This window comes from Tyto alba, unplaced genomic scaffold (assembly GCF_018691265.1).
Source record: "Tyto alba isolate M040663 unplaced genomic scaffold, T.alba_DEE_v4.0 Super-Scaffold_34, whole genome shotgun sequence".
Lineage (NCBI taxonomy): Eukaryota > Metazoa > Chordata > Aves > Strigiformes > Tytonidae > Tyto > Tyto alba.
In genome coordinates, this window is record NW_024881309.1 from 434,779 (window position 1) to 460,989 (window position 26,211).

The 26,211-nt window shown below is 50.5% G+C and overlaps 2 protein-coding genes across 2 annotated transcripts; one reads left to right on the top strand and one right to left on the bottom strand.

Annotated features, from left to right (window-relative positions):
- The first annotated feature begins 3,377 nt into the window (after positions 1-3,377).
- LOC122154204 (olfactory receptor 14C36-like) lies at positions 3,378-4,388 on the top strand. The gene has a single exon (XM_042801431.1). The coding sequence runs from the start codon at positions 3,378-3,380 to the stop codon at positions 4,386-4,388; it is 1,011 nt and encodes a 336-aa protein (XP_042657365.1).
- A 15,988-nt stretch (positions 4,389-20,376) lies between these two features.
- On the bottom strand, positions 20,377-26,211 carry LOC122154205 (olfactory receptor 14C36-like). Its single transcript, XM_042801432.1, has 3 exons — positions 26,164-26,211; positions 25,191-25,281; positions 20,377-21,356 (listed from the first exon to the last, which is right to left on the bottom strand). The coding sequence occupies exons 1-3, from the start codon at positions 26,209-26,211 to the stop codon at positions 20,377-20,379; spliced, it is 1,119 nt and encodes a 372-aa protein (XP_042657366.1).

A 26,211-nucleotide genomic window follows, 5' to 3' on the forward strand; every position in this document is an offset into this window, starting at 1 on the left:
TGGAAGGAGCTTCATGCCTGCAGGCCCTGGATCTCATGGCAGACTGAAACTGTCCCAGCTGCCTCTGCTGAAGGGGTGCAAGCCACCCAGGAGGATTTTGGAGCTCACTGGTGACATCTTCCTGACAAGGGTGACTGAGGAGCCAGTGAGGTGAGGTGCCCTGCAGCAGGACTTGATACTTGCAAACAAGAAAGAGCTGCTCAGGGCTGTAACAATCAAGGGTGAGAAAGTAGAGTGTGGGATGCTGAGAGAAGGGAAGAAATCAAGGGACAGGACGTCAGGAGAGCAGGCTTTGACCTGCTGAAGGACCTGCTTGGAAGAATCCCATGGGATACAGCCCTGAAGAGTAAAGGGTGCAGAGAACTGTTTGATGGTTAATGATCTCCTCTGCACTCCAGAACAGTCCACACAGACATGCTGGAAGTCAAGGAAAGGTGGCAGGAGACTGGCATGGATGAGAAGGAAGCTCCTGACAGAAACCAAGCATGAAGATGAAGTACAGAGGAGGTGGAAGCTGACTGCATTCCAGGCTCAGCAGTTCTGTGATGCTGTGCTAGAGAGAGACATTTGTGTGTGCGTGTGCTTGTCTGTGCGTGGAAGAACTGGAGGGATGAGGGAATCCTGGATCCAGGTCCCAGACAGCTGGAGGACCTAAAACCAGCTTCTGGAGAGATCCTTATTGTTTCAGTCTCTATACAACTGCAACTCCTCAGGGTGTTATTAGGTGTGAGACACCACCACCATCAAGGTGAGCTATCTGCACAGAGGCACTAACAGCTGGCCAAATGGAGCTTCAGCCCAGGGAAACCTGAGAAACTCTGGGATTCCGGCCAACAGAAACCTCTTGAAGTTTACAAGGAGGAGTGGCCAGTCCTGCATTAGGAGGAAGAATAATCTCCTCATTTCTCAGGGCAGGCTTGGACCTGAGTAGCTGAGCAGGGACCCTGAGGAGAAGGGCTTGGGCACTACGAGGACACCATACAAGACAGCGGTACATGCTGGCCACAAACAAGGCCACCTGCATACAGGTCTGCACTAGGATGAGCATGGCCACCCAGACTATCCTGACATGCGTTGAAGTGTGATTTCAGAGATGGTGGAGGTTTTTCCCTACATCGAGAAACAACAGGAGAAAGGAAGAATGGCACAAAATGAAGCTTTGGAAGTTGAGACTGGACATGAAGATTTTGTGTTACATTGAGTTACATCAAGAGTCTTTCCAAGTGCAGTACAGTAGGCCACCCAGAAAGAGTCTGGATTAGCTAAAGCTCTGCATTCCAACCAACAGCCCGTGAGGATGGAGAGATATCAGCATGGGTAGGAAGATGGTCAAGTGAGAGCAAGGCTGGTAAGCATGGTGGATGTCCAGAGCCTTCCAGAAAACAAGTGCAGGCGTAGGCCACCATAGGAGAGCCTGTGGTGGACATGGCCAAGGGAGCTGTCAAGGTTGAAAGCCCCCAGCAGGGCTGAGCTCTTTCTCCTGTTGGCTCTGGCTGTTGGCTGTGTCACCAAGGCCTACCAGGAGACACCTAATCCTTACAGCACTGGGGCCTCATGGCCCCCTTGTCTCCACCCAAGAGCCTGGCAGGTGTCCAACCATAGTCCTGCCCTTGGCATTGCATATCCCCTCAAAACACTGCCCTAGGAAGAGCCCTGAGCCGTGGGTGTAGGACAGCATCTCCTTTCCCAGGGGCTGGGGCCAGGGCTGCCCTTTGGCTTGATAAAATGCATCCAGGCTTACTCAGCATCAGAGCCACCTTTACATTGCCTCTGCCTCCAGTTTTCTGCTCTAACCAGCCCCCAGGGTTGCTCTGGCAGTAATGTCCCTCTGGGGGACCCATTAATGCTCCAAGAAACTTCTGCATTTACATCTGACTTTGCCTTCTTGAGAGGTTTCATCAGCTTTCTCTCAGGGTCATGGACTGGGCACCAAGCCCACCTGAGGGATCATTAAAATGCCTTGGACTGGTCCTCTGCTGCTGAGCTGGTCCCCGCTGCTGGGACAGAGGGAGATGATAGCAAGCGGGCAGCGCTGCAGAGAGACAGCTCTGCCCAGGAGCAGCTCCTCTGCAAAGCACAGCAGGATGAAGGGCACTCCCAGGGTATCTCAGGGAGATGAGCGAGGGAGATTAAGAGTTTAAAGGTGGTCAGGATTGGGAGGATGACTGAGAGTTCAAAGGAGGAGAAATCTTTGCAGCCCTTGACATGGTAAGTCTCTTGGTGCAGGGTGATGTGTCTGTAGCTCCTGGAGGCATCTCCTAAAGCTGGCATAGCCCACAGCTTATGGGATCTGCAAGGAGGGGTTTTTTTTTAGGTAATTTTGAATAGCTGTGAAGCCACAGTGTGCAGGCAGGAGTGCCCAGGGCTGTCCTTCCCAGCAGGGTCCCTGCACCCCAGGGGGCTGTGTGCTGGGGCAGGGACTCTGCCGCCTGCCAGGGTCAGCACTCAGCCTGCCCGGGGAGCTCCCCACGGCGCTGTGGGGAGAAGCTGTGGGGGGAAGGAGCAAGCCACTGTAGGGCAGAGCAGGGTCGTTCTGCTGTCGAGAGGGTGCTGCATGGGACAGGGCTGATCACAGTTCCAGATCACCCCTGGGACATTTCACAGGGCACTTCTCAAGAAGGACATCAAGGCGGGGGCTATCTGGCAGTAAAGGTGCTTCCCAGGATTGGTGCTTTCACTCCCGGGCTGTGATGGTAGGTGGAAATGGTCATAGAGCTAGAGATTTTGCAGATCTGCCTCTACAGATTGGAGAAACAAGACTTCCTTGCTTTCAGCAGAGTCCAGTTGCTTTTCTTTTGGAGAGTAATTTGTGTGTGCAGTCATCCATGAGGTAACAGAAGTAAAAACACGGGGCAGCTGGGACAAAATGTGATGGACACTGCAGCTCTTCTGACTCTGCACTGAGCCACAGATTGCTGAGCCCTTTTGCCCGTCTTAATACTCCACACTTTCAGGCACAAAAGTTATTTCTACCCCTGAAAATAGTATTCACCATATGTGATGGTGGAAAATAAAAGACACAGAGAATATTATGATAAAGACCTGCTAAACCTCTCTTCTGCTGCCCGCATTCTTGGGAGTCATGAGTGTAAACACTGAACATCTCCTTTAAGAGTGAATTGCATCTGACGTCCCTTGTGAACACTGGAGGAGACAAGAACCAAATCCCATGTCCTCATGGCAGCAGGGCAGAGCTGGCTCCTTGGCAGCACATGGGACAGAGGTCCTGCTCCTCAGAGCAAACAAAGGAAATGTGTTGGAATTGGGAGTTGGGGGGAGGGATTTCGAAGAGAAATGCCCTGGCTTTGCTTGCAGTCTGTCACAATTGTCCCATCTTTTCCTTCTTAGACCAGTGCCCCCATGTCAAGAACCAGCTGATGTCCAACAGCAGCTCCATCACCCAGTTCCTCCTCCTGGCATTTGCAGACACGCGGGAGCTGCAGCTCCTGCACTTCTGGCTCTTCCTGGGCATCTACCTGGCTGCCCTCCTGGGCAACGGCCTCATCATCACCGCCATCGCCTGCGACCACCACCTCCACACCCCCATGTACTTCTTCCTCCTCAACCTCTCCCTCCTCGACCTGGGCTTCATTTCTACCACTCTCCCCAATTCCATGGCCAACTTGCTCTGGGACACGAGGGCCATCTCCTACCAAGGGTGTGCTGCCCAGGTCTTTTTCTTTTTTGGTCTGATGTCAGCAGAGTTTTATCTCCTCACCATCATGGCCTATGACCGCTACGTTGCCATCTGCCAACCCCTGCACTACGGGACCCTCCTGGGCAGCAGAGCTTGTGTCCACATGGCAGCAGCTGCCTGGGGTGGTGGGATCCTCACTGCTGTGCTGCACACAGCCAACACATTTTCAATACCTTTCTGCAAGGGCAATGCCCTGGACCAGTTCTTCTGTGAAGTTCCCCAGATCCTCAAGCTCTCTTGCTCAGGCATGTACCTCAGGGAGGCCGGGCTTATTGTGATTAGTGTCTGTGTAGCATTGGGGTGTTTTGTTTTCATTGTGCTGTCCTATGTGCAGATCTTCAGGGCCGTGCTGAGGATCCCCTCTGAGCAGGGACGGCACAAAGCCTTCTCCACATCCCTCCCTCACCTGGCTGTGGTCTCTCTGCTTGTCAGTACTGGCTTGTTTGCCTACCTGAAGCCCCCCTCCATCTCCTCCCCAACCCTGGACCTGGTGGTGGCTGTTCTGTACTCAGTGGTGCCTCCTGCAATGAACCCCCTCATCTACAGCATGAGGAACCAGCAGCTCAAGGATGCAGTTCGGAAGCTGATGACTAGATTTTTTTTTAGAAGCAATATACTGCCCATCTTCTTCTCCTTATCACTCATAACAGAACTCATTACAGGACCAACCTGTCTTCTATATATTTTGTAGTTGTTGATTTTATTTATTTTTTTTTCCTGATAAATTTGTCCATAAAGAATTTTCATTACTCATACCATTTTGAAATATTTGTACTCCTCTTTTTTTTTTGACCCTGAGACAGTGTAAATGAATTTCCACACCCTCTGCATTTAAACACTAAAAAGGACCCTGCAGTAACATTTTTGCCTAAGGCTTTTCCTCTGAGACCTTGTCTGGAGCTGCAGAGGCAGCTCCTGTGTACAGAGCCTCTGCACAGTAGATTTGTGACCGAGCTGCCCTCTGCAACACCATCTCCGTCATGAAAGGGGATCTCCTCAGGGCAGTGCCCAAATGATTTTAAGTCTTATTCCAAAGAAATAAAATGAAACTCTAGTCACGGGGTGAATAATGTGGAGTCTGGAGGTGATGAGGCTGCCCAAACAGCACAGGGGGCAGTGGGGAGGGAGCCCTGTGAAGGCAGGATGGCTCTGCCCTGGGGCAGCTCATAAAGTTTCAAGGGCCATGTGTCCGCTGAATGACCTTTGCTTCATTATCCACTAAATGCATATTAAAGTTGTCACCCCTGAATATACTAACAAAGATTAACAAGATCATGCTAATTACATCATCTCATAAAGCACCTTACTCTTCCCCATACGTAGGTATGTGGGTTGGCCTAGGGGACGGACCCAAGGAAAGTGTGTGTAAACTGGGGCGGGGGGGACGAGAAGCAAACAAGCGAGCAAGCGACAGAAAGAAGTGAAGGAGACAGATGCATCCCCGAGGAACTCGGGAGGGACCAACACAGGACCACAGACCAGTGGCCTCTATTTATTTTCTCTCTCTCTTGTTTTCTTTTTCCCTTTTTCACTTATTACCATTAAGTAATGTGAAGCATACTAGATCACTTGCCATAATTCGTTATATACTTAGCCAGTTATTGGGTATCAAATTAGTACAATGTGGGGAAATTAATAAATATTTGTGTGTGGACTTTGAGACTTGTCTCACCGTTGTCTACCCCACTGGGGATTTGCGAATTGATGTCACTTGTCTCTCTTGTCCGAGTGGGACGTGACAATAACCAACTGTGTGAACTATGATGGAAGAAGCTAAAAAGAAAGAATGGGTAGTATTTCAGGAGCCATTGTTGAAAGACAAACAAAATGAATTATATGAACCAGATTTGGTATTTGTTAAAGAGGAAAAAGCCTTGGTGGTAAATCTCACAATTAGGCATGAAAGTAAATCAACATCTTTGGTGGAAGCAGCAACAAAGTAAAGAAACATCAGCACCTCAAAGATGAAATTCAAGAATTGAAAAATGCTACTGTTATTAAATTTATAGCATTTCCTCTGGGTGCATGTGGCAAATGGTATCAGGGCAATTATGAATTGTTGGCAGAATTGGGATTGAATGGGGATGGTCATGGGCTTTATTCTGTATTTGAGGATGTTCCTGAGGAGGGACATCTCATGGGGTCTTCAAGGACTTGAGGACACCCTCTGGGGTTCTTGTGTCCCAGTGATGCCCCAAAGGATGCCTTTCCCTTGATGACATCTTCACAGAGATCTTGTCTCCCTCTGGGAAGTCTCTGGGTCTCCTTCTTCTCCAGGGGATCTCCCCAGGGAGTCTCTCATGACTGGGTGTCATCTCTAGTCCCATTCCCCTCCTCCCTGGGGCCATCTCCAAGGGTCCCATCTCACTTGGGGGTGACCCTATGTCTCTTGGGGACATCTCCAGTGGTGGCATTGCCCTCATCATCATCGTCCCAAGGGACTCCCTCATCCCCCTGCTCTCTGAAGATGCAGAAGAGTCGTGCATGACCCCGCACGTTGTTGTCAACCATGGCCATCACTTGTTGACATGAGCGTTATTTTTCAATATATATTGCCTAGCGTGGCTGGGGCAGCTGCTGGGGAATGCGGGGTGGCTGGGAGAACACTTTGGGGCACAGGCAGTGCCTGAGGGAAATCTCCTGAGGGGGCTTCCACGAGCCCGGGGCCATTCAGCCGCGGCTGCAGATCTGGCCCCCAACTCCGGCGGGCAGAGTCGGAGCCTGGAGCGTCTCCCCTCACCCCAGCCGTGCTCACGCTTCTCCTTATCATGGGCAGAGTCGTGGTTGCTCAAGTCGTGCTGTGCTTCTCCCTGCCAGGGGTTCAGCCAGCTGTGAGAGCTCTCCATCAGCCTCTTCAGAGACCTGATTAAGACCGTGGTGGGCAAAACCAAGAAAGAGATGAGGAAGAAAGCGTGGATGGGCCTGCTCCCGCTCTTCTTTCGCATGAGTGACCAGGGCCAGCTCATGGCCAAGGTACAGATTTCAAAGCTCAGCACTGGTGCGGGGAAGGCACCCTCAGCTGTTTGGGCCAGGGCCTGTCACAGCTTCCCAAAGGTGGGATCACCCCAGGAACAAAGCCAAAGCTGTTTGGTTGGAAAAGGGATGAGAAGTCAAAAACCTTCCTGGGAATGGGGAAGGGTATTAGAGGGGTGAAGGGAGACTCGCAGGCTGAGATAAGAACAGTTTAATAATGGCAATAAAATGAAAACAATAACGATGATGGGGGGAAAACAAAAAGAAATACATAAACAGGCAATGTACAGCGTAATTGCTCACCACCCGCTAACTAATATCCAGCCCGTTCCCGGCCAGCGACTCCGAGATACCAAGATCCCACAATCGCAAACCCGGAAGCGAGAGCGCTCCTTCCCAACCACCCCTCCTTTATATAGTGAGCATGACATTCCATGATATGGAATATTTCACTGGCCAGTTAGGGTCAGGTGCTCTGTCTGTTCTCCCTCCCTGCTCCCTGTGCCCTTGTGCACGGGCAGGACATGGGGAGTTGGAGAGTCCTTGAAGTCTCAGCAGCAGCTGAAAACATCAGTGTGCTATCAGCATTTTTCCCATACCAAACCCAAAGCTAAATCCAAAACACAGCACTCATCTAGTCCCTGAAAAGGAATATTAACTCTATTTCAGCCCAAACTAAGACACGTGCCCACCACCCCTCTCGGGAACAGACGGGACAGCTCCAGATGACACAAGCTGTCGGGACACGCTCCAGAAACAGAAGACCAGTGCAAGAGGATCCCCATCACCTGGTCACATTGGGAGAATTCTAGCTCCATGAAATGATTATTGAAAATGAAACACAGAGAACAGCATCCGCCATCAGAACGCTTTCAGTGGTAGTTTTAGCTGCTGCAGAGCTGCAGGTTGATGACCTTCCCATCACTCTCACAGGACCCCAAGAGAAATAATACCTGGCAAACAGTAACTCTGCCCAGAGCCCATACCTCTCTACCTTTTAAAGGTCGAGGAGCTCAACCTACAGCTCTGGAGGTATAAACCAGCCTATACTTACACCCTGTGTCTACCTACACAGTGATCTCTCCAGAAAGCCAAATCATGATTACCTTTGAAAGAGGATGGAATTGGGCAGGGGGGAAAGGGGAAGAAAGATACAAACTCCTGCAGAGCAAGGGAAAGCGTAGGCACACCATGAAAAAAGAGAGGAGCTGAGTTATCCCAAAGGCCAGCTCAGCCCAACTCACTTTCACTGGCGAAAAGCTGCGTGGCTCAGAGGAAAAATATCTGACTTTGGATGCTGGGATGCTCACAAATGTCTGAGTTCATATCTGAAACAGCAGAAAAACCTTGACACGGCTCCTTTTCCCTGTCCTCATACCTGCGTGCATGCTGTGCCTTCCTCATTTTCCTCAAGTCCTCCCAGACTAACAGGGAAGGAGCTTCTGTCCAGTCCCTGTGCCAGGAAGCAAAACAGTTTCAACCACTAAGGGGGCAGCAAATAACCGCCCCTGCAGAATCCAAGGGGCAGATGCACCTCGGCCTCGGATGTGCCCGGAGCTGCCCTGAGCCCCACGAGCCCCTGGCACCCCGGCGTTTCCTTGGCCCCGAAGCCCGGCAGGGACGGCCAGCTCTGGGGAGCCCCAGGGACAGACACCAAGGACAGTGGTCAGTCCCCGTGGGGAGAGTGACGGGGCTCCGTCATTCCTTCTGGCCCCAGGAGGAGGCCTGATTGGGTTTTAATTTCAAACATGAAATGCGTCACTTTTTTTCACATTTGGAGTGAAAGCAAAGGGCTAAAATCAGCTTCCCCTGGGGTGACCTGATAGAGAAACCCCGCAGACACAACAAGCCCTTACGGACAGTAAAAAAACGTCAAATCCCAGGGAAAAGGACAAGCGCAGTCACACACCAGCACATCTGCACAGCCCCAACTGGGACAACCAACCTGTTGGGGTTCTTTGAAATTGCAGCGGTGTAAAAGTTCAGGTTTTTAGCCCAAAGCTTCCCCCTCCTTGGCGCTCCCGCCCCCCCATTGCGGGGTCCCGGGGAGAGCGGGGGGGCGAGTGGCCGTGACACAGTTTGGGGGCTGCTGGAGGGAAAAGCGGGGCCGGGGAATTCTGCAGGAGTTTGAGGTCAGGGGTACTGAGATCCACACGGACACGGCTGCAACAAAAATAGTCAGAAGTCTCTTCAGGGAGGGAGAATGTGGCGTAAATACACTGAGATGACTGACAGACGAAATACTTGATAGAGGACGTGGAAACCAAAATTCTCAAAGATCTGCAGGAAGAAAATTCAGTCAGCCATACAGAACAAAGTGAGTGTTTTAAAAGGAGTAATTTGCACTTTTCTGGGTTAGCCAAATCTCTGCATACAAACATCACTTCTTCAGAAATACATTACTAAATAGTAGGTTATTCTCCCAGACAAACAGTTTACATTTACATCCTGACAGGCAAAGAACAACCTTCAGCATCGGAAAGAACATGGATTAGGTTGAAAAGTCTCTCTCCAACCTTGCTGCTAGGATCATGGCTTGCATATTTAAAGCACCTAAACCACTGCTTTTGAGAAAGTGCCCAACTGGGCTGCTGAAAACAACCTAAACCAATGGCCTGGAAAATTCAAATCTATGAAAGTTGATTTCTTCTTTGTTTTAATCCATTTCCTCTCAAAGCCATTTAAACAAACTTTCCAATCCTAATTTATTGCTGAAGATGTCGCAGCAGTATTACAAAAAAGCTTCTCATGGTTTAGCACCTGTCATTAGCTAAGCACCAGTTTTTAAAATCCACTTGGAAGATTACAGCTTCACACTGTACCGTGTTTCTAACTAACCTGTAACATACTTACTTCATAATTCTTGTGATCTAGAAGCCAAAAACCTTCAATAAGCTTCACAAGACCCCAAGGGATGGCAAAGGTAGTTGGGAAGGAGTTGACTGAAGTTTGTTTTGTTCAGAAAGGAACGTGTGATATTTAGCAGCAAGCATGTTGCCTGGTATCGAGTACCTAATTAAGGCTAATAAATGTGTAAGGCCAAAAATGTATCACGTTACATTTAGAAAAACATAATGAATTAAGAATATAAAAGGGCGAGAAGCAGAAAATACTAATGTATTTAGTCTTGCCATTTGGAGCTCTTATAACCTGAAGACAGTCAGGTCCTAACCACAAAATTACATTCTGCATAAACAGCCAGAGAGAAATACTCTTTGATTTCTGTGGAGGCGTTCAGAAAGGTTCACTTTAGATATTTAAGTACTTCAGTTATAAACTCAGGCTCCCTCTTTAGTCAGTGGAGCTACCAGTCAGACATTCAAAACATTTGAACATCCAATACGTCATTAGTAAAGCCAACAAAATCTACAGTTGGTTATCTTCCTCATTTCCAGAATATATAAAATAAGGCAAACTATGGTGTTTTTGCAATACAACTTAGCGCTGAATGATTAAAACTGGATGAAAACCAGTTTTATCTTTACCATTTCTTGGTAAATGTGTTTTCTCCTATCAGAAAAGACTTTGCCACAAAACATTAAAAAACCAGACAAATCATAAAAAATACGCAGTACTAAGAAAAAAAAAAATCCAATGCTTCTGTCTACAACTTAATTCTAAACTAAATGTTTTCACTCGCATTGTGTTTGAAGCATAAATTAAAAACTGTTATTAAACACGCAGGTGCCAAACATTTAAGAACGTCTGTGTGCACAAAATGAAGGTGTAATAGAAATAACCAGGAAGGATACAATTGCATGGCTGTAGCTTTCTTCAGTGCTTTCTAGCAAACAGAGATCCAGCACGGCCTGAAATGAAAAATTAACAGTTTTTTAATCTCCTTTTATAAATCATAAAATCTGGCAGGGTTTGGGGGCTGGTGTTGCTGCTACTGTTTTCAGTGAACATAAACACTCCCATATAAACTAGCAGGTGGGTATTTCCCAGTTCCTCCTTCATCTCTCCTCCACAACTCCTCTCCTCGGTCTCCGAACTGGGAAACCATTCCATCAATCATCAAGCAGCCAGAATCCCATTTTCCTCTGGAACAAAAGGGAGCAGGGATTTGGAAACAGTAAAACACTGATTCCAGACTCTCTGTGTAACAGATTTCCTCCAGTCAAAACAAAAAAAATAAGCTCCCATGACTCAAAGAAAGTACCAACCATACAAAGGCACGGTCATGACTCGACATGCACCTGAAACATTTCTGAGCCAGATGAAAGATGTTCATTAGTTCATACTGAATTATTAAAGGACTTCAAAAGAGAAACCCTAAAAGCTCTCCTGTTACGGGAAAAGTTACAATGACCTTTTAGTTTTCAGGTTTCCTTTTTTGTTGTGTTACTTGTAATAGAAAGGAAGTGTAAATAGAGATTTTTAAGTGCCAAAAATAACCACTCTCCTACTGTCTAACAGAGGAAACGTAACAGTAGCCAAATACCAGCACTAGTCTTTATCACAAATCTAGAGCCTCAAACTGGTGTTCCAATACACAGCTGAGAGACAACGTAATGGACATCTCAGATTTTGTTCTCAGCATCTCACTTCTGTTACTGAAAAAAAGTTCTTTCAGAGAGCTCAGCATGCAGGTAAGTTGTATCATCTTAAGCAGCATCTCTGTTTCTATACATGTGCCATTACAATCACAGATGGCTGAACCTTTAAAAAGTACTTTCTTCAAAAGTCCATCAGTCTTCTGCTGACTGCAACGCTGCCCTTTAATTTCCCAGTGACAAAAAGCAGAAGCAGCACACTAGAGGCTGTGTACTGCTGAGGAACACAGGCGCCTGGAGGTCAGTTACTTGAGGAGTAAGCAAAGTAAGATGAACTTGAAAGTCAGCACCTCATACACTGCATTAGCGAGCCTGGGCCTCAGCTTCCTCCTGCGTGGGCTGCTACAAGGGCAGCTGGGGCCTCCCCCTGGGGAGCTCCCTATCCAGGCTAAATAATCTTCATCAGCTGCGGGGGCATCCCAGGGCTGGTTTTGCCCAGAGCAGCCCCCAGCAGGGTGCAGGCACAGGGTGGGTGTCACCTGGGCTGTGGCTGAGCAGAGGCTGAGGGCGGCCATGGAGCGAGGGGGCCGGGGGGACCAGGACCCCATTGCCCGTGGAGGGGCTCACAGCTGGTCCCGGGTCCCGGCCCCTGCGTGTGTGATGTCGTTAGGAGGTGATGCCATAATGGGGCACGTTCCAACCCCCCCGCAGACAGGGTTTCAGAGCTTCAGTGTTCCGGCCATGCCGCCACCGGTCCCTGCCGGCACGCTGCTCTCCGTCCCAGGGCTGCCGGTGTCCTCCCAGCCCGCCCAGCTCCACCCCATCACCTCCCAGCTGCCACAGGCCAGCGTCTGGCAGGGGGTGCCAGGGCCCGTGGGGGCCCCGGGGCAGCTCCCCCCCGGGGTGCCGCTTCCCCCCGGGGTGCAGCTCCCCCCTGGGGTGCAGCTCCCCACTGGGGTGCAGGTCCCCCCTGGGGTGCAGGTCCCCCCTGGGGTGCAGTTCTCCCCCGTGGCTGCTCCCTGTCCCCCTGCCTACAGCTGGGGACAGCAGCTGGTGCTGGGGACGCTGGTGCCCCACCAGCCGATGGGGCTGGGGCCAGGGGCTGTGCTCCAGGGGGATCCCCTGCACCCCAGGGCTCAGCACTGGGTGCAGGGCCTCCCTGTGCCCCACACCCTGCCCAGCAGCACCAAGAAGCCCTTGGAGGCCTCCGACAGTGACGTGGTGGTCATCAAGGACAGCGTCCCCCACAGCAGCCCCCACCGGCTCACCCCAGCTACCCCCTGCATGGGGCAGAACAAGACAAAGCCCAAAGGTGAGCTCTGGGGGTGGCAGAGCCTGTGGGCAGGTGTCCTGCGCCCAGGAAAGCTCGTGTGGCCCCGGGGCTGGGCTGGGTTTCATTGCTTTTTCCGCAGGGGTGACCATCCCGGAGGCCCCAGAGAAGTCCCTGGACCTGCCTGAGCTGGGGCCAGGTGCCTTTGCCGAGGCCTTTCCTGAGCTGGCTGGGGACAACCTGCAGTTTCAGGACGAGCTGTCTTTCACCGTGGATATCACGGACATACTCACCTGGCTTGACACCGTGGACAGCCATGACACTGTCTCTGAAGTTGCCAACAGCTCCTTCTCGACTGCCCTCCTCCAGAAGCTCTCCGAGGACGTGGCGGAGGGCGACTGTCCCAAGCAGCGAGCAGCAGCGGCAGGGCTGGGGGACCGAGAGCCCCTCTCGGGGTTGGGGATGTCCCCCTTGCTGGAGCCCGAGGGGCAGCAGGGCACGGCGGCAGCGGTCCTCCCCACGTGGCTGCCAGGGAGTCCCCCGGAGGCTTCTGTGGAGAGGCCCTTGGAGAGTCGCCCAGAGGGTCCTCTGGAGACTCCTCTGCTGAGCCCCCCGCCTGCCCCCCGGTGCCACCCACCCCGCAGCACCCAACTGGGGGGGGAGGCGCTGCGGAGGCAGCCCCGGGTGGTTTTAACCCCCTTGGCGCTGCCGCCGGGCGCTGTCTCCAGCCGGGGGGTGCCCGGATCGGGCAAGGCGGGCGGCAAGCAGGCCAAGCGACCCGCGCCGCTCTGTACCCCCACGGCGCAGGAGACCTTCCCCCGGGACAACATCCCACCCAAGAGGAGGAAAAGCATGGGGGCGTGCCGGGTGAGACAACACTCCAAAACCCCGTGGGAGGGGAAGCACAACAGGGACAACGCGGCGGCAGGCAGCAGCAGGCAGCAAGTGGGCGGCAGCAAGCGGAGAGCATCCCATGGCAGCAGCGTGCCCACCAAGCGAGCCAGAGCCCTGAGGGACCCCACGGGGCAGAGTGCCCCACACCCCCCCGGCCGCTTCTGACAGCTGGGCACAGAAGCTGTGGGGCACGAACCCCTGGGACATGCGACCCGCACCCGCCCGCCCCAGCCCCAGCCCCAGCCCTTTCCCATCTCTCTCTTTCCTTCTTCAGTCATTAAAGGGTTGAGGATTGTTTCACAGCGCCTCTGCCAGCGGGCATTCCTGCAGCGGGAGGTGGGGGGGTTAACACAGCCCCTGCCCCACGCGTAGATCTGACCCTCCACCTCGTCACCCCACTGTCTGAGGAACCCCCCAGGATTCTGTATGGAGACGTCTAATCAAAATGTTAATTTCCAGACTTGGGGTAAACGAACTAGAAAGACCTCTCAGAAATCTCTCTGCTGCCACAGACGGTTGGACAGCAGATGCCACTTTAGCCTTGCAACAGGAAAATTCTCCTTTAGCTTTGATGGCAGGACAAAATTGTCTAGTACTTGCAATGCTTACCCTGCACCAAGGAGGTGCCTGTGCATTGATTCACAGCACCTCTTGTGCCGAGGTTAACAAATCTCAACAAATCGAACACGATATTCCATGCCATTGCCAAACATTTAAAAACGTTACATCAAATTGCAATAGCTCCCAGTGGATTTTCACTTTCTGACATGTTTAGTTGGATACCATCCTTAAAGTGGCAAAAAATACTACTGAAATCTCTTATTATTGTAATATTCTTTATCCCATTACTAAGTTTTATTTGGACTGTGTGATAAATAATAGAAGAATTTTGCTTTCGCTAAAAGTAATTAAACAATTAATTTTACTGAGTTAGGCTAAAGCTATTATTAGTACCACGATCCAAATTTTAAGAAAAGTAAAAGAATTTACTACTGGGAAAAGGGGGGAATTGATCGGAGGAAACACTAACCTAACAGCCCCCCCCTCCTTGGGATGCTCACCAGATGGTCCATATCACAGGGCGGTAACTCCTTTGCAATGGAAAGAGAAAGAACAGGACGGGCCATCCCTGGTATCCCTTGTCCTTGAGATAAGAGAGGAACTGAACCACTGAGCCAGAAAGACAAAGGAGCTGCAAATTGGCCCAGACCTGAAGGCCAATGTGTACGTGACCACAGGACTGAGTTGGCGCAGAAGTAAGGGTCAGCTAACGAACACCTTGAAGAAGACTACGGGCCTTCATCTGCAGACCCCTGCCCACGACCACCAGGGCGTACTGTGCAGGTGCGACGGGAGGAATTTGGGGTGGGGGGATATATTAATGATTTCTCAGAACTAACTGTAATATTCCCTCCCTATCCTTGGAGTAGTGATGCATATGTATTAGGGTAGATGAATATGTAACCATTTATACAATAAAAGTGTCTGATTTGTTAAAAAGTGAACAAAAAGGTAATGAGAAAAAGGTGGCTGGGGAACAGGAGCTAGCCGTACAAAGCCTCCATGTAGACTTAACAGAGCTACCTCAAATACAAGGGTGGAAGTATTTGTTGGTATTAGTGGCTCACTTAACTCATTGGGTGGAAGCAATCCCCCACACCAAGGGCAATGGCAACCATGGTATCCAAGGTGTTACTGGAAAACATTATCCCCAGATATGGATTAATAGAAAGAATAGACTTGGACAGAGGAACACATTTCATTTCAAAAATTATGCAACAACTATCTGAAGCCTTAGGGATTGAACGGGTGTGGCACACCCTATGGCATGCTCGGAGTTCTGGAAGAGGAAAAAGAATGAATCAAACTTCAAAACAAACCTTGACTAAGTTAATGACTGAGACTCAGGTGTCTTGGATTAAATGCCTACTGTTGGCCTTATTAAGGATCAATACTCAGCCACGAACAGACCTGGGAATTTCTTCCCATGAAATAATGTTTGGATTGCCATATATGAGTAATGACAGGGCTATTGTCATCCCTGAAGAAGGAGATCAGTATGTAAGAAAGTATGTAATAAGAATAGCTAACACTTTAATGAAAGTAAGAAAGAAAGGGCTTCTGCCTTGAATACCACCATTGGATTTTAATATCCACAATGTAAAACCAGGTGATTGGGTATTGATAAAAGTGTGGAAAGGTTAATCATTAACTCCCGAGTGGAAAGGTCCATTTCAGGTGCTGCTGACCACCGAGACAGAGATCCGAACAAAAGAAAAGGGGTGGACTCTTGCCTCCTGAGGAAAAGGACCGGTGGAAAAGCCTCAGGAGTGGACTGTGGTACCATCAACTGACCAACTACAAGTCACCCTCAAAGGACTAAGTAAATTCATCAGGAGGGGATTGAATGACTCTTAACCAGTGGTTTGACTGGGTTTTTGACTGGGTTCAGAGGTAACATTGTGAAAATTTACTTATTCATTTACTTACTGGCTTTATAAGGAACCAAAAAAAAAAAAAAAATGTCGGGGAAAAGCTGGCGCTTACTGAGCATTAACTGGCAGACATGTGACAGAGTGGCTTTTGGTAATAGATTATGAGCATTTTGGATTCAATCAGGCATTGCTAGAAAATCAACATAATAGGGTAATACCTTGTCTCGAGTGTATGTATGGATGTCATGAAGCGTGGGTTTTGTGTGAGTGTGAAATGTGTCACCGGAGGTGGTATTTCTTGCAGATGGAGAAAATTGTCTTATAACTGTATAGGGAAGGGGCATGAACTGTAACCTTGATTTACGGGAAAAAGAGGTTAGTCCCCAGAATTTGGGATGTCCCTGAAAGTTGATGGAAGGACACTATCAGAAAGTGCCAAAGAAAAAGAAAATTTGCTTTGCTTAGAAACAAAGGAAGTGGCTACGAAGGAGCTGCACTTGAATTGACTAACTCTTAACACACGGTTTCGTTAAAAGTAGACAGCGAGACCGGGTTAACCTCTGTGCTCACCACCAGGAAGACTTTTATCTCAGCTGTGGGTTGCAACCCCATAGGCATGAGAGGTGGGAGTATATGTTATACCGGACCTCTGCTAATTATCCTGATATGGTTTGCTTTAATAGTGGCAAATTTGTGCAGCAAGTGCTTTACTGTTATGTCCAACATCAGAGTGGCTTTGCTTTCCCAAAGACAGAAGGGTGGATGGAGATATTTTTAGTGGGAAGAAGAAAATCCAAGTAAAAGATGTGACAGAAGTAAAACAGCCAGTACCAAAACCGCCGAAAAGACCTATAACAGAATTTTCGACATGGTTAACCAAACATAGACAAGGTAACAATAACAGTAACACTACCAATCAACAGTTTTCTACCCAAACCTACTTAAACAGCATGTGTCTCAGGCTGGGCTGAGGGATGTGCTCCCGGACTTTGGGGACGGGGAGGGTTAGGAGATGGTGGTTTACGTAAGCAGATACAACTACATGGGCACTTGAAAGAGGAACATTTACAAGGGCAAAAGATATGTAGTAAAAAGGCAAACAAAGCGAGGGCTACCAACATCAAGGCTGCATAATAAATTGCTACCCATACATAAGCATGCTCCATTGTTTTCGCAGTTTCGGAGGCACAAAAGTGAGAGCGCAAGTCGTCAACCCGCTTGGTCCGTAGGGATCGGGAGTCAGGGTCCACATATGCAGCAGGAAAATGGATTTCCATGCCCCCAGTCCAAAGCGCATGTGTTGTTGGAGGGTCTCGAAAGTTCGGCTATACCCGGATGGAAAAAAACAACTGCCAGGCCCGCCCAGATCTAGGCAACACGGGCATTCTGGGTGGAAGAGAAACTTCCGCTCATTGTGCACTTGGACCTTCCTCGGTCAAGCCGCTAGCCTGGGGCTGGACTATCCCACTAATCTTACTGATCCCACTGGATTGCAAGCTTGGGAAGATGGGAGTAGGGGACGATCCTGTGTGCGCCGCCCTGCTGTTGGGATTTTTCGTTATATTGGTGGTGACCGTCGTTGCCATCGCGGTATGCGAGGGAATGTCTCGTGGCTGGTGTCGGAGAAGATCACCTCCTCCCCCCAATCCTCCAAGATCACGAAGACAACTAAGACGCCCTTGAAACCTTGATGAGGTGATGGAAACAGACTTATAGTTCAAAGAAGGAAATGTTGTTGATCAGAGGAGTTACCGCGCGGCGTGTGACTGATGTTCTTGGACTCTTTCTATCTTTCTATCGCTATCGCCCCCGTGAGCAGGGGTAACAAGAGCTCGAAGGACAACATCCAAAGGACAGTGCTGATATCTTTGTTTCTTACTTTTTCTCTTTCTGATTGTGTCGCGTGGGACTTCGCTGGATTGTTATACAGTTAATTATTTCAGGTTCTTGTTTGTTAATAAATTGTTGATTATTGTTCAAAAAAAAAAAAAAGGTACAAGACATAAGACTGGAAAATGGACTGACAGAATGGTTACAAATCTACAAAACTTGGGAATTAGTGGGTGGCTGAAAGGTTTGTTGAGGCATGGACTGTCAATACTGATTGTCATTATGACTGTCATGATGGTATTGGGGTCTGTGTGGAAATGCTTTATGAATGCTATGAATTGAGCATTAAAAGGAGTCTGGATTGTCTAAAAAGAAAAAGGGGGAAATGTGGGAGGATTTTTTAGGGATCAGGGTAATGCAATGATCCTACAGGGTTTGGACAATCCAGGCTGGGTCTCTGAGCAGAAAACTGCCCCGTGGTAATCCTGCCCTTGAGGTCACCTGGAAGGGCAAGAAGGAGGAAGCCAAGCGAGTGCTTCCTTCCTGTTTGAATGCCTGGATGCACTAACCACAAAGTAGATTTAGTTTATACACATCGACTAATGATGCAGACCTATCACAGCACTTCCGGGTGGGGGTGGGGGATGTGATAACTGCCTTTAGCCGATAGATTGTAAGCTTGCATGCTTAAGCTGTGCTTTATCAGGTATTAAGAAAGTCTTTGAATGAACATTAGGGCAGGCTCTGCTCGTACAAAAAGAAAAAGGGGGAATTGTTGGAGAATGGCTGAGAGACAAGGGTCCTGAGCCCCCCGAGCAGTTGTACGATCAGAGCCTGTTCTAGGGGCTGATGCTGCCTCGCTGATGCTGGGCCTCACTAGGGTTTGCCTGCCGCTGCTCACGGCTGCTGATACATGAAGAATGTCAAGGACGCTTCAGCCCTGTGTACCGTGGTGTGTCGAAAACAGGTTGAGAGGAATTAGAAATAGTGGCATGAGAAACTTAGTGTTATGAGCAGCTTGTGCTGTTAGCTGACTGCAAGTACGTGGACCGTGTGAATACGACCTTTAGAGCTTAAGCCAATCAGCTAGTGACTAGTAGGCATAATAATTAGCGTTGTCTGTATAAATATATGTACCCTGGACTAATAAAGAGAGTACGACTTTCATCGCATTGGTGTGAGGTCTAACTCCGGTCTCGCACTCCGTACAAGGTCCCTCCTACACCTCAGCACAGAGCAGTGTCCACTCTCCTCCCCTACGCTGCCCAGCCCATCCCTCTACAGTGGTTTTGGTCAGAAGGGACCTCTGGATGTCTCTAGCAGTGTGGTCTGCTCTGATGAGGGATAACTTTACAGTTAGATCAGATTGGTCAGTGCTTTCTCCTGAGCTAGCTCTAATCATGATGATTTTTTTCCCTGTTAAACTCTTTAGAAATTAGAGTTTTGAAACTCACAGGCCCCTGGCCCACTGTCATTGTGGGTTTGGGGTTCTTTTCTTTCCTCAAAACCTCATTTGAAATTTCACCTCCTGCTTCTTGTCCTTGCCTTCTGTGATGCCCACCCAGATCATCCATCACACCGACTCAGAGCAATGCTAATCACAACCTACTCTCCAAGCATGACCTCACTGGGACCCCCTAGGGCCATGCAGGCAGGCTGATGTGGCCAGCTCCACACTGGAGGACGACAGCACCAAGAGCCTGGGGGCACCACTCCTTCCTCAGCCACTTCCCTGGCCTGCTGGAGCACCAGGACAGCAAGGACAACCAACAGACCCAGAGTCTGGACATTGCCTTGGATTAGCTGAACATCATCATTTTTCCATTGGAGGCCGTTGCCCAGCCCAGGTCACCTCCCTTCTGATCTCCCCCCATCCTTACTCTGCTCTGGGCAGCCTCTCCTGGCCCCCTCCTTGTGCTCTCCATATGGCCCCAGGATCTGTAGGGATCACTGCTGCAAACCCCCTCCAAAAGGGTCTGTGGAGCTGGCAGTGCTTGAAGGGAGGGACTATGGTGCATTTCCAAGGGGAGCAGAGGTGTTTATCTGTGCCTGAGGGTGAGATGAATCGCTCTGCAGCCTCCTTTCATTGTGCCTGCTGCGTCCCCATGGCCCCTCTGGGATTTCAGAGTCCTTGTTTTCCTGAAGATACCTGGATTTAGCACTTTCCCTTTGAGTGACTCCCCACCTTGGGTGATCTCTCAATTTATGGGGCTCCAGTCCCTGCTGGCCCCAGGCACCTGCTGTCCATGGAGATACCCCGTGCTCTTCAGCCAGCTCCTGGCTCCCCTCCTTAAGGACTTCATCTGCATGTCACTTGTGGGACAACCATGGGAATGGAATTCAGAGACCATTCACCATCTCCACTGTCACTAAACATGGATGCCATGACATCGAGCTCTTGGCCCCTGACTACATGGAGTAACTGACACTCAGGGAGCAGTTTCTCGTGCCTATTCCTGGCACCAGCTTTGGTAGAAGAGCCTAACCTTTCAGCAGTGCACCGGGAAGATCCCATTTTATTGTAGATATCCTATGAGAGAGTCAGCTCTGACCCAGTGTTAGACATAGTTTATACAGGCTCCAGGAGACAGAGCAGAGTCATATCTCAGTACAAGCGAGTTGAATCTAAACATTTGTGTAGGAAAAAAACAACCACAGATTACCAAAACCAATAATGATAACTATAAAAATGAGAATGATAACAAAAATTGTGATGATAATTCAAATTATGTTAATGATAATAATAAAAAAGCACAGGCCTAGCATGGGATACCCTATGAGTCACTTTTGCAGAGAGGAGGGAAACTTAACAGTATTGATAAATAGCCATGAAATCACTTTCCTAATGGCATCCTTGATCTCCTTGTTCCTCATGCTGTAGATGAGGGGGTTCACTGCTGGAGGCACCACTGAGTACAGAACAGCCACCTGCAGATCTTGGGAAGGGGAAGAGATGGAGGGGGGCTTCAGGTAGGCAAACATGGCAGTGATGACAAACAGGGAGACCACAGCCAGGTGTGGAAGGCACGTGGAGAAGGCTTTGTGCCATTCCTCAGAGGGGATCCTCAGCACGGCCCTGAAGATCTGCACATAGGACACCGCAATGAAAATAAAGCACCCGGATGTTAAACAGGCACCAACCAAAAGAACCCAAATTTCCCTGAGGAAGGAGTTTGCGCAGGAGAGCTTGAGGATCTGGGGAACTTCACAGAAGAACTGGTTAATGGTATTGCCTTGGCACAGTGGTAGTGAGAATGTATTGGCTGTGTGTAGCACGGCATTGAGAAACCCACTGCGCCAGGCAGCTGCTGCCATGTGGACACAAGCTCTGCTGCCCAGGAGGGTCCCGTAGTGCAGGGGTTGGCAGATGGCAACGTAGCGGTCGTAGGCCATGATGGTGAGAAGAGAAAAGTCTGCTGACATCAAGAAGGCAAACAGAAACTCTTGGGCAGTACATCCTGCATATGAAATGGCCTTGGTGTCCCAGATCAAGTTAGCCATGGCTTTAGGTACAGTGGTGGAGATGGATCCCAGATCGAGGAGGGAGAGGTTGAGGAGGAAGAAGTACATGGGGGTGTGGAGGTGGTGGTCGCAGGCGATGGCGGTGATGATGAGGCCGTTGCCCAGGAGGGCAGCCAGGTAGATGCCCAGGAAGAGCCAGAAGTGCAGGAGCTGCAGCTCCCGAGTGTCTGTGAACGCCAGGAGGAGGAACTGGGTGATGGAGCTGCTGTTAGATATCTGCTGCCTCTGAGCATGGAGTCCTGTCCAGGGGGAAAAAGGCAGTTACAATTTGGGGCAGAGTTCTGTGAGTAAATTTTTATGCATTACTCAATGCTCCCCTTCTCTGTCCCCTGTCCCCACCCAAACACACATTACCTCCCTCCTTGCTCGTCTCTCAGGCTGGGCCTCTGGGTTGTGCAGGCAGAGTGACTTTCCAGCAGCAGTGGCCTTGGCCCATTGGCTCTGGAGGAGTCAGCCCTTCTCTACAGCAGAGGGTATGACAGAAAGGGTATGAAATCAACAGTTCATGTCAGCTATAATTCACTAGTAATGCAGAAGTGCTCTTCAGCATCTTCCAGGAGGACAACCCCAGAGAGACTGTTGGCTGTGCCACAGCTGCAGTGAGCAGACAGAGCCAGCTCATTCCCCAGCCCCAAGCACTGTGTTGCCCTGAGCCCTCCGGGTTAGGATGGGCCAGGGCACTTTGCTCCCCTGGACACATCTACAGGGCCTTACCCAATGTTTCATTGTCTGATCTGCAGCTGAAACCCTCCTCCCCAGAGGGACTGAGGGCAAGAACAAGGGCAGCACAGACAGGAGGGGAAATGCAGAGACATGTCCCAGTGCTCCTGCTGAGGGACGAAGAACAGGGGGAGAGAGACAGGTACTGGGATGTTCAAAGTCGTAAAGGGTCAGGATGCCATCTGGGTGATGAAGCCTGGGAACACATGGCCTTGGGGCAGAAGCTCTGCTGAGTGAGAGTAGAGACCAGGGGAGGAGTATGCACTGCAGGGGATGGCAGGGACTTGCCTGAATCCCCCCTCCCTCGGTGTCTCTGGGAGCAGCTCCCTCTCCCTCTCTCTCCCTGCCCTCTCTGTTGCCTGGAGATGTCCCTGCCAGGGGCTCTTTCTCTGTCCCCATGTCTCCTCCCTGTCAGTGCCCACAGCCCCCATCCGACCCACTGCATGCTCAGCTCTGCCCTGCAGACACCTCCTGACAGCATGCATAGTCTAAGGATAGCTCGGTGTTTGGAGGCCCTAAAGAACAGCTGAGATCAACCCTGAGGATGATGTTGATGCTGATCATTGGGCTGAAGGTGGGGAAGGGCTTTATGAATTCCTTGCTGACCTATTAACCTGTCACTGAAATGCTCAAGGAGTCTCGGTGTCTTGTACAAACATGACATCTCCATTAACATCTCTGTGCCTCCCCATCACAGCAGGAAACCAAAAGCACAGACTCTAGAAAGTGACTTTGCTTCAGGTAGCCCCTCCCTTGTCCTTCCCATTGAAACATCCCCCAGGTAATATCCTGAAGGTGATCTGGAGTTGTGAGCAGCCCTGATCCACACAGCAATCTCTCTCAACAGCAGAAGGAGCCTGCCCTGGCAGGGGTCTTTCCTTCCCCCCACAGCTTCTCCCCACAGCGCCGTGGGGAGCTCCCCGGGCAGGCTGAGTGCTGACCCTGGCAGGCGGGAGAGTCCCTGCCCCAGCACACAGCCCCTGGGGTGCAGGGACCCTGCTGGGAAGGACAGCCCTGGGCACCCCTGCCTGCACACCCGGCTGCACACCCCTGCAGCCGGCCCCAGGAAAAGGGAGATGGGATGCCCTGTCCCTCTGAGGGTGCATCAGGGAAGCCCTGCTCTGTACCATGTCCTTCTCCACACAAAAGAAACCCTGAGAGCCATCCTGCCAGATCCTATCTGCTCTGGGATGGGCCAGCTCTAAGAGACCCTCCAGGACTCTCAGGTACATTGCCCTGCACCCACAGACTTACTGAGTCAAGGGCTGTGAAGATTTCTCCTGCAGTGAGCTCTCAGCATCCTCCCACTCCACGCTGCCTGGAACCTCTCCCTGCCTCGCTGCTCTGCCCTGGGTGCCTGCAGGCAGTGCCCCCAGCCCTGCTGCGCTTTGCAGAGGAGCTGCTCCTGGGCAGAGCTGTCTCTCTGCAGCGCTGCCCACTTGCCAGGAGCTCCCTCCAGCCCAGGAGCCCAGCCCAGCTCAGCAGCAGGGGACCAGCCCAAGGTGGCACTTTCTCTGTCCCCTCTGGGCTCCCTCCGGGTGTCCCTGAGGCTCCAGGGGAACTGCTGTGAACCAGGCTGAAGGAATCGCTGATGTTCCCTCCCTCAGCTGGGGACAAACGCTTATTTTCAGCAGTGTCATTTCTATTATCAGGAAAAGACTTCGGTATAAGACTCATCCTTTCTTGACTTAATATCAGACAAGAATTGCAGACAGTGCCAAGGAGGGATTTCTTTACCCCTGAAGAGAAACTGATTCAGCTGAGTCTGTTGAGGCATCTCACTCTAGACTTGTGGTCCTGGGCCTAGAAGGGGATTCAGCTCCCTCTTGTGACTGTCACAAACCCACAGACCTGGGGTTCCTCTCTCCTCAGTTCAGGTGTGCACAAAATAGGCACCTGCATGTGAGAAGCTTGTCTCATCTGCCCTGCTAATTAATGGAGATGGAGGCCAGCAGTGAGCTCCTTAGACAAATACCTGGTGACATTTGGGGTGCCAGAGGTGGTTCCAGATAAGTACAAGTAGCTTCAATCTCTGGTGGAGCAGCTCTGAGAGACGGGGCAGCATCTGAGGGCAGCATCCTGGAGCCTGGTTGTGAGTTCCTTTGCCCAACAGCAGATGCCCACATTTAGGATGACTGAACGTTTCCCTACTCCGTATGTGCATGGCAGCCTACAGAGATATTTATCTGACCAAATGGAATCATGTACCCTAGGAAGATCTAAGCCTTTCTTTCCTTTTGTCATTAGATGAGTTTCCCACCTGTCCTTTGAATATAATGGCAGTTTTCTCATGTACATCCCTTCAGTGCTTAACCTAATTTAAAGCAGATGAATCTCAGTTTAATATCCAAATACAGGATATGCAAATACGGGCCAGTAGTGCTTTCCAGCACAACTACGTGTCGCTGACATGGACACCACAGGCCCTCTGCAGGGACCTCCCCCTATTCAGCCTGGTCGTGCTACAGGCACCGTGCTGGGCACCGTGGACAGATTCAGTGCCCCTGGGCCAGCCCCCGCATCCCACTGCAGTGAGGCAAGGGCTGGCCGTTCCCTGTCACGCAGGTGCAGGGCAGGGCGTGAATACAGAGCACATCACACCGGGGTCTCACTCGTGTGCCTTCACTTTCAAACTCTGACGATTCTGCTCTCCCCCATCATTAACCACCCCCTAAATGTTACCATTCCCTCTTTCCTCCTCCTCCTCCTTAATTTCTCTTTCACTATCCTAATACCCTCCAAAAAGAATAGCCTAGCCTGTTAATGCTTTCCCCATTGGCCATGCATTTCTTTTTTTGTACCCTCTTTTAGTATTGCTGACATGGCTGCTGTAGCATTTTGCTCCTTGGGCGGCAACCCCATTAAACACAAAATTCTCTTTCATTACCTGTAATGTCTTTCAACTCCTCATATTGTTATCTTGTTTGAGGATTGGCCCATGAGCCTGAAATGCTGAAATGTTGAAGTTTCAGTCCTTAGGTACCTTGGCAGTTTCCTATTTGGCCAACAGAAATCTCCTGAAGATTTACAAGGAGGAGGGTTTTGCAAGGAGAAGGGGGCAAGGTCCACACCAGGAGCAGAATAACCCCTTGCTCCAGGACAGGCTTTAACAGGACTGGCTGAGGAGCGGCCTTGAAGAGTTGGGCATGGGAGTTATGATGGATGCTATATGCACCAGTGGGTTTCCCCTTTCAGTGGGTGGATGGAGAAACTGGAGAAGGTCCAGAGGAAGTCTGTCATGATGAGGTTTTGGCTCTGAAGCACATGAGATATATGGAAAGGCTGAGGGAACGGGGCCTCTTCAGCCTGCTGAAGGAGAGGCACAGGGCACTCTAAAGGCAGGTGACGCCTACCTGAATAGATCATGGTGGAGCCAAACTCTTCTCTGGCGGCAGATGGTATGGCAGAGGCAACTGCCACAAAGTGCCTCTTGAGAGCTTCACCCTGGGCAACAGGAAAATCTGACTAGCAGGCTGGTGCTGCAGTGCAGCAGGACACCCAGAGACTCTCTGTGATCTCCATCTCTGGAGGTTTTCAGGGTTCAGCTCCACCAGGAGTTGAGGGTCTCTATAGCATAAGCTCTTGGGACAATTCAGGGTGCGACTGCCCTGTGCTCAGGAAGTCTCTCCTCCTGCCTTTGGTTCCAGGTAGGGCCAGCTCTGAGGTCAGAGCCGGTTGCTCAACTGTTGTGGTTTGAGCTCAGAGGGTATCTGAGCACCACACAGCCGCTCACTCCTCCCTTCCTTCCCATCAATGAGAAGGGACAAATAAGCCAGGCTTGGGCTTCGAGATAGGACCAGGATGGGCAAATCACCCATAATGATCATGGGCAAAAGGCAAACTCGTTAGGGGAAGAAAAAGAGAACATACATTTATTACAGACACTAACAACAACACTTAGCAGAATAAGACAGTGAGAAGCATTTCCCCATCTTGAGAACACCTTCCCCCCACCCCTCCCCTCTTCCCGGGCTCAGCTCTGCTCCTGATATCTCTACCTCCTCCCCCAGTGGCGCAGGGGCAGGGAATGGGGGGGTGCAGTCAGTGCTGCCACTTCTTCCGTCTTCGGTGGGGGGAGCTGCTGGAACTTGTTCCCCTGCTCCAGCGTGGTCCCCCTCTCACACCAGACAGTCCTCCACAAACTTTTTCCGATGTGACTCCCTCCCATGGGCCACAGCGTTTCCCTACGCTTCTCCAGTGTGGGGCACCAACTTTCTCCAACTGGAGTTCCACCCATGGGCTGCAGCCCTTCCCGAGCTGCTCTGGCTTGGGACAGCCCCACGTGCTGGAATACTCCCAGCGCTGAACTACAACAGCAAGGTCTACCTTTTCCACATGATCCCAGCTTTTTTCGGGCACTGTCACCTTGGTCAT

What these genes read in the sequence shown, in the direction of transcription:
- LOC122154204 (XM_042801431.1), top strand. Translation starts at nt 3,378, where the DNA reads ATGTCCAACAGCAGCTCCATCACCCAGTTCCTCCTCCTGGCATTTGCA.
- LOC122154205 (XM_042801432.1), bottom strand. Translation starts at nt 26,211, where the DNA reads ATGACCAAGGTGACAGTGCCCGAAAAAAGCTGGGATCATGTGGAAAAG. An exon ending in GCTGGGATCATGTGGAAAAG is followed by an intron (nt 25,282 to 26,163) that starts GTAGACCTTGCT and finishes CCTGTTGCCCAG; the next exon opens with GGTGAAGCTCTCAAGAGGCA. An exon ending in CTCCACCATGATCTATTCAG is followed by an intron (nt 21,357 to 25,190) that starts GTAGGCGTCACC and finishes CCCCCTGGACAG; the next exon opens with GACTCCATGCTCAGAGGCAG.